Here is an 11,922-nt window from a genome sequence, read left to right as displayed (position 1 = left end):
AGTTTTCACTACTTTCCCAGACTGCTACAGGTCCAGTTCCTCCTCTCCTAGAACCCCTACCCATAAAGCATGCAACAGCAGACACCCCGACTCCGAAACTGCATCACAAACACAGCATGCCTCGGGCCTGACCCATGCTGCCACAGCACATTTACAGTACTATTCCTCCTAAACATGCTTTGCCATATCCCACATTTCTGGGAAGCAAAAAGAAACCTAGATTACCCAGGTCATTTGCAATCATCTCAATTGTAGTACCTTTTTAAGCAGTGATCTGCTTTTCTTATGCAGAATTGTGCCCTAGATAACCATCGGGCCACTCAAAAGGGCACTTACAGGCCGAATATCCATACAAGGCCTCCTACGGTATACGTCTTGCGTGCAAGGAGAACTCATTTCAAAAACATGGTAAAAACCTTTGCATAGGGATCCTGTCCTCAGGGTTCACATCTTCGGAGAGGGTCAAATCGGAGGAAAGAATACGAGACCTGCTGTTCACACTGCGGAGAAACATTTCAGCATGTTAAACATGTGCTGGGACAAACTAAAACGCCCAGCCAACACCACCAATTAAATTTCTTACCCAAGTAACTCCTCCAGAGCAGAGCTGTACTCCACCAGCATCCAGGGCTCAGGGAGCAGGGCCGCAGGCAGGGTGCCCATCTGCTGCATAGGTTCCTGAGGAAGACTAAGAGGAGACCAGTAAGAGGGAAGAGCCAACAGTGACCTTACAAGTAATTATTCAACATCCATTAAATTATCACACCTCCATGCCCTTCATCCCTGACATTACACCAGCCTATAAAAAACACCCATTGCATGCCTGTGCGCCCACACAATTAATAACATGCTCATCTACTTGAATCTTGTAGAAGCCTAAAAAGTACATATACTGTAAGAATCAGAATCTACATAGGACTCCATTACACCAGCAACTTCACACTAAAAATCCTACTCTACCCAGTATTGTATCACCCCCATTGTACTATCTAACCATGCTGCATACGGCAAATTTCCCTACATCAAATTGTTAAGGACATGTCTCCCAACCCTCTGTGCAGCAGTCCCTCATTCCTCTGCACACAGACATTCAACAACTTTCCCCCACAGCCCATTAGCACACTTGCACAGTCTGACCAAGGTGCTCAGCAATCCTGGACCATAATGACAGTTTGACCAATATAATAAATTTCTGTATAATATGCAGGTTGCTAGTAGACCCTAAATTTGGCCATCCAAATTTGCTTTTTGACTAGAAGTAGTCATATACATAACACTATTCATACCATTCGCAGCAGGCAGATTACATTAAAGCAATGGTGAGACATGACAATTTGAGCTGTGGGATGAGGACGGAGTACGTCATTATCTGAATATTTTACTGAAGGAACCAAGTGCACATGGTAGCAAAGCTATCAGTCATATAGCTAGGTTTGCTTATATACTTGGGATGCCAAGTTTAGGAGATTAATTTAGGTTGCATGCAAAGTCACCAAGTAATGGACTACCAGATTTGGAACTGGGAAGGCATTAAAGAAAGTGTAATACCCTTAAAGTGTTAGGAGAATTTAAATTTAACGAGCATGCATAGGGAGCTGGGCACATTTTGAAGGAAGGCATAATTCCTTCCCTATCCTTGTGTACTTATGTGGGGTACGTGTGCATGCACATGTTTAACTTTACTGGTTCAACCAGGTCGTCATGCCTCCAGGAGCTATAATATGCAACTAATGTATCCACTTTAATATGGTCCTAAAAACTAGCCTGTTCTCTGGTAAAATTTAGAATACCAGCTTTAAATCAATTTAGATGGAGTGCATTTATTTGGGAAAAAAGACATGGCTACAGATCCGGATGTGTTACTGCAAGTTGTCCTTTGTTCATACTAATCAGATAGCCTCCCCGCTCCTTTATGAGATGCTGCCTAGCAGGCAGTGTGTGGTTCAAATAACATACTCTGACCAGGACTGGCACAAAACTGATCAGACTTATGAATTGTGGGCAGCTCAATTCTATGGGTCTTGAGGAATTGAACAGAAATCAGAACATGTTACACCCCAGAATGTAAAAGGTCACTGAATGCCACAACCCACATCTCAGAATCTACACCGGGTAACCAAGGTGAAAATCAAGTCTTTCTGCTGAAGGGTGGTATTAGGAAGAAAGGTCCAACACTCAACTCTAGGATGGAATAATTCTAAAGTTCATCCACTATTAATATGATAAAATGTTAAGAAATAATTCACGTTTCACAAATTCAATATACCAATCTACAATAAACAAGGCTAGGAACATGCTGCCAGGGTACCCTTACAGGTGATGGTGCACTTGCTAAATACACAATGAAAAGTTCAAAAACATGGTATAGAAGGGTCTAACGCCTGGAACCAAGATATGTTCAACAGCATTTCAACAATAAGACTACCTGGTGTGCATGGGCAGGAGAATTCAAACTATAGGTGCCAGGTGTACAGGACTCTGGAATACAGGAAAGGGTTTTTTAATGTTCTATGGGAGCATTTTGCACAATAGCATTCGGTAGCATGTAAGTTATCAATCAACTCCACATGCATGCATTCTTTTGAAAAGCAGTCAGGCTGGAGGAAAGCAGGAATATTTGGCTGTCGTGGGAGTGCCCAGTTTAATCAAACTCACGCAGAACATTCCCCCACAACAGGACATACAGCAATTATGTCACAGAAGCAAGTCTACCATAATCTTTATTTTAGTTCATAGCAATTCAAGCTACTCTGCAAAGTGTGGTCAGACTGAGGAGGAACCACCAAATGATCCACCAGCAGTGCTGCCCTTCTCTGGCTGGGTATAGAACTTGCATCAAAGGCTAGATTACCATGTTTTTCCTATATATGGTCCGCTTTTATCCTGGGTGCCAGTTGAGGGGACCCGGCCAGCAACTCAAGTGGAGAGGCACATTTCATTGGGGATGTGGTGACGAATAGGGTAAAGGACATCTCAGTTTAAGCGCAGTTCATCTTTACGGTGATGGTCCGCATCCTGTCATTTTGTAAGGGGTCGACAGATTGAACTCTATGCCTTACTCAGGATTGGGTACTTGTTGCTGGATATCGGACCTCAGAGGGTCGGAAACACCAAGCACATACTCGCCTACATGCAGTGGTCATGAACTTTGCCACCATCAAGGTAACGATTGCTTGCAGGGCACAGGCTAAACTGGCTGCAAATGGTCTGAACCAGCTGAGAAAGCAGAATAATAATATCTATACAAACCATGGCAACCCACCTTCTTGGGTCTACACACAACTTTAGGACCACCATCCCTCCATCAGCAGGGCATCCAAAACCCTCATGTCCAGTCCACTCATGCGAAAGATCTTACAATTAGAGGCAAAGTGTTCCATTCATGGATGCCACCCCAGCTCAGAGTGGCGGTAACAATGCTTGGGCCCTATAACTATTAAATAGCTGTCACATCTTTAGTTGCATCAAGCCTGTGGATGGGCGCAGTAGTCAGTACAGCTAAATGGTAACACTTAAAATTGAGGACCTGCCCGAGAGCCGATTCTGATTTGGACCCGTGAAGCTAAAATCAGACATGCACATGGGACAGAAAATAAACCACGGAATAGAGTCGACATAAAAATCACCACGCAATACTACACTGGACAGACATTTCAGCAACATCCTCCACTTCAATGCTGGAAATTATGTTAATGTTGCAAAAAAACCTGCAAGGGTTGCTAGAAGTAACCATGTTAAATAATTAGCAAAAAACCCATGAAACTCAGTTTCAGAAAGTTGTGGGGGCACTGCAAGGGATCAGAGGTCCAATGCCGTCCCTAGTAAAACCAGTCCCAGCTTCCCAGAATCAGGGTGGTGCGGAGGACATCGAGCATGTAAATAAAGTGCAGGAGGTTTATATCTCGAGATGCCCAATGCGGATCAAGAGACGGGGTGAATATACTTGGTATAAGCACCACAACCCCCTGAGGAAAATAAAAAAAGGTCGGTGCAAACAGGAAAAGCAAAAGGCAATAAGAAAAGAAAGGGGTAAAAGGGAGTTGCAATGTGCAACCCCTCATGAGAGTGAGACTACAGTTAGGAGAAGTAGGGCTAAAGAAGGATTGATGAGGCCAGTAAAAGGGGGCAAAGGCCGAAGGGAAAGGAAAACAGGGGCATCCCAAAACTATGGGAAAGATTAGTAGGAAGGATAATGTGGATAAAAAAATGCAAGAAACTTCAGAGGCTGAGGGGAAACATTAAGATTGTGGGTGAGGGTGGTAAACTACCAAAAGTAAGAACCAGTAAGAAGAAGAACCAGGGAAGAGAGAAGAGCAGCCTCAGTGAAGTAAAATCAAGTGGTAATATGTCGTTATATTTTGAGCCATCCGAAGTAGAGAAGGGGAGTTGAAAAAAATGGAGGAAAATCATACCGCTAAATTGGTCCCAGCTTCTCTATTCTTTCTCCAAATGCCTAAGCCTGAGGGGAATTAGGACAAAGGACTTGAGGCAGGTAGGCTTCATCAATAATATCAAAAGGAAGGAAATCAAATTTTATGACCCTAATTTCAACTAGGATTGCAAAAAAGGTGACACCACTAAACAAACATGTAAATGGCTCCTCGCTTGCAAGGTTTCACTATTGGCCACAGACAGGAAGTATGAAAATCTGGTACTAGTGAACGTATACATGGTATGGGGTTCCCAGGTGGAGTTGGAACACTAAGGAAGATGTGGATGCACTGTGCGAAAATCATAGTAATGATATGATCACTGTGATGGGAGACTTTAATCACAAATTGAATCCAAAGAAATGAGATCCTTGGTTTAAAGAAATGCTGGGTGTATTCCTCAAGACATCAACCAAACAAGATTTAACATCAGGGAAGTATTTGGGGGTCAAAGAGCTTGTTTAGCCTAAAAGGTAGGATGAAAACTGATTGCCCTGCAGAACAAACCTTTCAGATAGGCACGCAGCAGTGTCCCATCGATTATGTGTTAATTCAAGCATGGAATTTTGCAACTGTTAAAAGTTTCCAGGTCTCCCAAAGAGAAGGCAGTGACCGTAACCCCCTGCACTTTAAAATATTTAGGGGTCTATGAGTCACCGTGAAATAGTACTTCCACAACAATTGGAGTACCCTAAACGTATGACAACGAGACTAACAGATGACTATGTGGATAAATTGACTAACTTCCAACAGACTTTAAACACGGAAACTGCAAGTGGGCACGTTTCCTGGTTAGAAGAAACATTAAAATATGTAGTCCAATGCCTCATAGGTGAGCTAAAAAAATTATCATATTGAAAAACAAATAACCCATGGTAGACGATCTGGGTGGTACAATATAGAATGTTTGAATATGAAAAGGTTAATAAGAGAAGAGAGAAGATTAAGAACAAGGTTTGATCAGAGTATGCTGCTAAATTTGTTTGAACTGAAAAAAGAATATAAAATGTTAGTTAGGAACCAGAAGAGGATTTACAAAGAGAAAACCTGGAAGAGCCTACTGGAAACAATAGAAACACAAATGTACGTCAGTTCTGGCAGCTAATACAGGAAGCCACCGGACAGACACCTGGGAACATTAGCTGTGTAGTGGAGGTAGCAGCATGGGAAGAGTACTTGGGCGAATTGTATGGGACAAATGCAGTGGCCACTTAAAGTAAACAAACACATTGGGGTGGGGAGGTTGACGAATTTAAAGTTCTTTACTGTAGAGAACGTAAAGGATACTATAAGAAAGTTATTATCCCTGGCAGCAGGCCCTGATAACCTCCCTGCAGTTATAATAAAGTCCCAATTAAATTGGTGGGCAGAATTTTAATCTCACGTGTTTTTAGCTATATTAGAGTCTAGGTAATATTCCAAAAAATTGGAGGAGGTCCATAATTAAACCAATACACAAGGGGGACAAGAAAGCCCTGAAGAACTATAGATTGATTAACTTGTTGGATATTGGTGAAAAGGTATTTTCAAGGATTGTCCTGGGTAGCTTGAAGGATTGGGCGGATCAGCGGTCGAGTGTGCTAGTGGAACAAGGAGGTTTTAAGGAAGGACACTCAACGATCGACCACTGTTTAGCTCTATGGGCGGTGGCCCAGAAGTATATGGAGCAAAGAGGGAAGTTGTATTTTTGCTTTGTAGACTTCCGCGCAGCGTTTGACTTGGTTGACAGGAGTCGTCTTTGGGAGACCCTGAAAAAATATGACATCCCAGAAGGGCTCCTTCTGGTAATCCCGGAGTAACACTCAGAACTTGGCACAAGTTATTAAAGATAAAGTGTGATCCCCGACGCAGAAAATAGCAATCAACAATGGCCCAAGACAGGGCTGTGTATTGGCCCCCTTACTCTTTGCTATTTTCTTGGCAGATTTGCCAAAGATTTTGGAAGTAGACAGAAGTGCAAGCCCAAAAATGAATGGGAAACAAGTATCCAGTCTACTTTTTGCTGATGACCTAGTAATTTTGGACCAGACAGAGCTGGGTCTGCAGCGGAAGTTGGGGGCATTTAGTAAATATTGTGGTGCAAAGCATTTAACCATAAATATGGATAAAACTAAGATTTTATGCTTTGGGGAGAGAGATCAGAGGTTCAATTGGTACCTGGGCACATCTAAATTGGAAATTGTGACTATTACAAATACCTAGTGGTCTGGTTTCATAAGTCTTTAAAGTGGCATACGCATGTGGAGGCTCAAAATGCCAAAGCCCTAACATCTGTGTGCGGGCTGAAAAAATTTAATCCTATCTTCGGGGACATGTCTCACAGACCAGTGTTCAAGTCCTACAATGCTATGATACCACCATATCTGGGAAAGCATTGCATAAATAAAACCCCAAGCATCATTCGGAAAACAGTCTGATGTACTTCATTTTATAGTGTTAAATCCCTTTCAAGGGGGTGTTGTGTAATGTCTATTGCTTCGCCGTGTTTGAGCCACCATGTGGGAGAGTGGTATTCTGTATTATCTGAGAGTGCAAAGCAAGACAACAGAGGCACATCTATCGAAACCAAATAGTTCAGAATTAGATTCTCCTGAGAGAGCGATACACAGTCAGTGAGCTGGCTTTACACTACCACCATCAAGCAGCACCTAGAAGACCTTCTTAAAGTTCTTCACTCAACTACTCCAGACCTCCAATATCTTAACCTCAAGATCTCCCAAGAGCATTTACCAAGTCCAAAATATATTTACAGAAGCCCTAGCAGTGTCACCTCCCCTAAAGAACTGCAAACTCTAAACCCCATAAGAATTACCAAAGATGATATCCTTTCAATGGGTGTGCATCCACAGAGACAGATGTTACTAAGATCATATCTTCATTCAAGAAAGCTGAAAATATCTGCAATGCTAAAACTGTCACCTTCTACAGTCTTACCTCAATAGCAAACAGTCATATTTGGCAAACTAAAGTGCTGTTAACAACCCATTCACAATTAAGTGGGAACATACCTAAAGAGTAACAAGTGACAGAGCCATGTCTGGTCTAAAATACATTACTAGGGCTGTAAAGAATATATACAAGAAAAACTATCCATTCAACCTGAAAAGACTACAATACTTAAGTGTTTCTGTCCTTATTGTTTTAATGTAGGCACCCTCCTTGGTGTGGGGGACAAATTTATTTGTGCCAGGGACAAAGATCATGCTTGCACTCCAATACCACTGGAATCTACCACAAGTCAGTATTTCATCACAAAAAGCGGGTAAAGTGGAAGCATACTTTCTTGGTTCCGTTCCTTCTTTGACAACTGCACTTATCAGATCAAATTGGGTTCTTTCGTCCCTGCTACTATATTACTTGTCGCTGCCAATAAACCCTCCCTCCACCTATTCAGGTTACCCAATCTCATACCTGTGATGCACTTAATGATTGTTACCATATGCGCATAGAGTATTCACAGATCTATCTCCTATTGGTACACTCGGATTCTCAAGTAGCCTGCCACTAGAAGTCAGTCAAGAACTTGATGTAACAAACTTGCCAAAAACAGGTCATCCTATAGGTCCCGTAAAGCCAAATTATCTCTAGTTTGCCACAACACTCAATGAGCATCACGCATACATGGATAACCAAGGTATACAACTCTGCTACCTTGTTAGCCAAAGATCTTTCACCCATCCACCGATTGTGGTCATCCAAAATGTGTTGCGTCACCTACGTTTTATACAAAGTGATTAGCCTTGTACTTCTCTCCCAAACAACTGCCTCATTTTAACTAGTGACATCCGTCTTTTATCATTATTATAACAGACAACAAATAATTTTCCGCAAGGAGTCTCAAAATAAACTACAAATAGCCCAGACCAGTCGTTCTAAAGCTACAAACATATCAAAGCAGTACAGTATGCCAGTTACATCGAGTCCAGATTATGGGGGAATAATAGTACAAAATGACAGGGCAACAAAACAAGAATCAAAGTTTTCATACGGATACACTTAGTTACCACGTTTGGCTCTGAATAAGATTGCTTTTGTGCAGGGTTTACAACCCCCCCCCCCCCACCCAATCCTATTTGTAATCAATGAAAAACCTTTTTACAGAAAGAATCTATACAAAGATTTGATTCCAGCAGATTAATTTACTGGTCCGTGCAAGCAAATGGGGTGCTGAGGTCACAAACCAATTAAGCAAAAAACGTTAGCTGGATATGTTGGGGGGGGGGGGGGCTTAAGTAAAATCGGACACAGTGGTAACACTTGTTCTTTAATCTGAAGGGATTATATAAGCATAAAATGGAGAAGTGGCTTTGTGCCCGCTCCTTTTAACAGGATGGCTCGGTCAATTAGTTTTCCAAACTCGTTTTTCTCATGACTTACTTGCATTTGCCCTGCTCCAGACCAATTTCTTATCACCATTGATGGGATAGCTTGACCCTTTCCACTGCGGACTTGAGGGTAATATTTGAGTTTGGGCAACCCATTACAGGGCATTACTTCATTGACTCTTCCCACCATTATTTTTCTCTTATTTCTTTTTGTGAGGGCCCGGCAGCTGCACACGCCTGACAAGGCCTTGTCACTGGTCTTTTGGTCCACACCATCAAACAACCCTTTGCTTTGTTTCCTTAACATTTTTAGGTCTCGCCTGACCCACCGCATGCGCTGGACTGGCGAGACATTTTGTGAGGGCTCCAAAAAGTGCTACCAGGCCAGCCTAGAGCTACAGTGCATGTGCGCGGGCGCGCGCCGCGCTTGACCACAATTACTTTAACGGCCGCCTTGATGTTTGATCGCGATCACTTTGGCGGCCGCACGGCTGCTTGTTTATTTTGTTTTGCAACTGCATTTTCTACAATTATGCAATATTCCTCATCTCCTTAAATTTAGAAACTATATTTGGTGGTTTATACTCCTCTTCGTTACCAAGCAGCGGTATTAAACGCCTGGTTTCATGATTTACTTATTCACTATCAAGTTCCAGCTCTTCTTGGTATAATTAGCATAAAGCCCCCACAGGACATTTTATCAGAAGTTGAATCATCTCTGTTAAAAGACTGTGCGCCTCGTATCTCCTCTCTTTTCTCAAGAGGTGTTAGTTGTATTCTCGGTGTCAGAGACTTTCTTATTTACCAGCTTAACTATCACTTTCTTCTGTGTACTAAACGACTACGGGGAAAATTGTATTTGGGATTAGGCCATTAGGAGTGCCATAATTGATGAAGCGCTGTTATTGTTGACGTCTGCCTTTTCCAAAACAAATGTATTCTGGGTCAAACGCTTGTTTAAATTCTTTTTGCAACTACCACTGCTAAAGTTTGTGTTGCATCCACATACACACTTTATTTCCTATATTTACCACGGCCATCTGCCACCTTGGAACAGTATATTATGACTAAATCATAAAAACCATTTTAAGATGGCTGCCATACAAATGCAGGAATACGCACACATCGGTGGTCATCCAGAAATAATCTGTTATATCTTGGGGGGGAAAGGTTTATGGTGTCTGCTCACGCATGGCAGCAATCTCAGAATTTTATTTTATACTTTTAGAGGAAAAAAAAAAAAAAAAAAAAAAAAACGTCCATACTTTAATCCTCACAAATGTACATTCAAAGGCAGCCTTCTAGGAATCGTTTTAATCAAAGGATGTGCCCCCCCAAAAAAACAAGCACTGGCAAGGTCAATAGCCCTGCACCCGCAACTAAAAGGCAAGATCCATTAATTGTCGTTTCTGTGATCCAACTAATCAAAACGGTCACCCAAGTAAATTAATTCGATATGTTCCAATGCAATGAATTTGAAAGCTATTGTTAAAAAAAATAGAACAAAAAAAACCAAACCAACATCTATTTCATTGTAGAAAAACAATGAAGGTTAACTAACAAAAATGATCACAATCTGGGCACAAGTCTGAGATGGACACGGGCTGCACTCCCGCCATCATTTTTATAGAAAGTACAGCTGTTAACCTTGGCTGATGGAGGCCTCACTATGGTATGCCCTGGCGCTGGTCGTGTGCATCTACAAACATTTCCTTGCAATGGGGCTACAGAGTGTGTTAACACCCCATTCCACTGCCAGCACCCACTGTGATAATGGCTCAACAGGAAGCTGTAACTAAATAACTTATCTGTGAAGGGGTGAGAAGAATACACCATTAGCCCTTCCATCTAGCGGGCACGCGAAGGGAGTTTGGGCTTGGAAGCAGGTGAAACACCAAGATCGCATTACTACAAGAAATTCGCTTTAAATACACATTTAAGTATTGGAAAGTGGTTTATAAATTGGTTCAAACAGTAAGCACTCGTTTAAGCTGCCAGTTAGTGTCGTTTCGAAGCCAAGTACTCAATTTCGAAATATACACGGGACATAAAACTTTTTTTTTTTTTTAAACCAAAGTTAATTGGCATTTTTGCGGTAAAATTCCTGATTTTTAAAACGTACGTAGAGTGACGAGGCTACACAGATCAGTGATTAAAGTGCCCACTTTAGTTTCACTTTCATATACCTACGATAAGAAATATTGGGGGGGGGGGGGGGTAAACGGCAGTGATGGGTATGAGCATGTGAGTGATGCGCGGGGGGGGAAGGGGGACGTGATGGGGGGGGACGCGTTACACTCAAGATAGACCATTACTCGCAGGGGAGGAGTTTCCGTTACATGCTATTGAATTATGGCGTGGAAAGAGATGTATGAACTGGGCTACTTATCTGCAGAGATCAGCGTAGTTCGCTACAGAACCGAAAGGATAAGGTCGGCAACGTGAAACATTGTATCACCCGGGAAATGACAGGTCGTAGCAGGGGCGAAACTATCATTTTCTCCTAGGATTTGGTAGGAGTGTTTACCTGCAGCCCGGTAACTCCTCCTGCATCCATCCCGCAGCTCCCGGCTCCATATCTCCGTCGGGCTCAGCGAGCACCAGAAAAGAGCGACACCTTTCCCACCTTTATAGCCTTTGATGAGTGGGCGGGGCTACTCTGCACTTAAAGCCGGCCCGAGGACAAGTTATGTATTGTGGAAGAGGCGTGGTCCTGGATGCTAATAACGTGGTGAATACATTCGATCCTCATGGCAATTAGACCTGTGGAAGAGGCGTGGTCCTGGATGCTAATAACGTGGTGAATACATTCGATCCTCATGGCAATTAGACGACTATGAAGCACGTCTATTGGCCAGGGGGCGGGTGACAAGAAAAACCGGAGCCCCAGGCTCTTACCTTTACAGATCCGACTGTCAGGGAGACATTGCATTTGGAATGCATCCACCTGAAGATAGGCGATGGAAACAGTAGAAGGACTTGGCGGTGTACACCCAGAGAAATAGAAGATGGAAAGTAGGGATCGAACACCCGTTCTGATAGAAGGAGCCATGGGGTTCTTCAGCTCATTGAGTGTTCCCAGTCTGCGGAGCATGCTGACCAACGAAACCGGTTTTAATTTGAGAGAACACGCTTTATTGTAAAGATTGATTACTTTGTAGCCGAAA

General features: G+C 42.6%; 1 protein-coding gene across 2 annotated transcripts in view; it reads right to left on the bottom strand.

Moving 5' to 3' along the window:
* Positions 1-11,429, bottom strand: part of LOC146811302 (oocyte-specific histone RNA stem-loop-binding protein 2-like) — a 40,615-nt gene extending 29,186 nt beyond the window's left edge. Inside the window, exons 1-3 of one of the 2 annotated variants that reach the window (XM_085618386.1) lie at positions 11,283-11,429; positions 584-688; positions 417-500 (exon numbers count right to left, since the gene is read on the bottom strand). In XM_085618386.1, coding sequence (XP_085474512.1) covers positions 417-500; positions 584-688; positions 11,283-11,332 — 239 coding nt within the window. In that variant the 5' untranslated portion in view covers positions 11,333-11,429. The remainder of the gene's footprint in view (positions 1-416; positions 501-583; positions 689-11,282) is intronic. The other variant, XM_085618387.1, reaches the window with a different exon arrangement.
* Between the last annotated feature and the right edge of the window lie 493 nt (positions 11,430-11,922).

This window comes from Triturus cristatus, chromosome 7 (genome assembly GCF_964204655.1).
Source record: "Triturus cristatus chromosome 7, aTriCri1.1, whole genome shotgun sequence".
NCBI classification, from domain to species: domain Eukaryota; kingdom Metazoa; phylum Chordata; class Amphibia; order Caudata; family Salamandridae; genus Triturus; species Triturus cristatus.
Note: the sequence above shows the minus strand (reverse complement) of the source record. Positions and strands in the feature narration are given on the sequence as shown.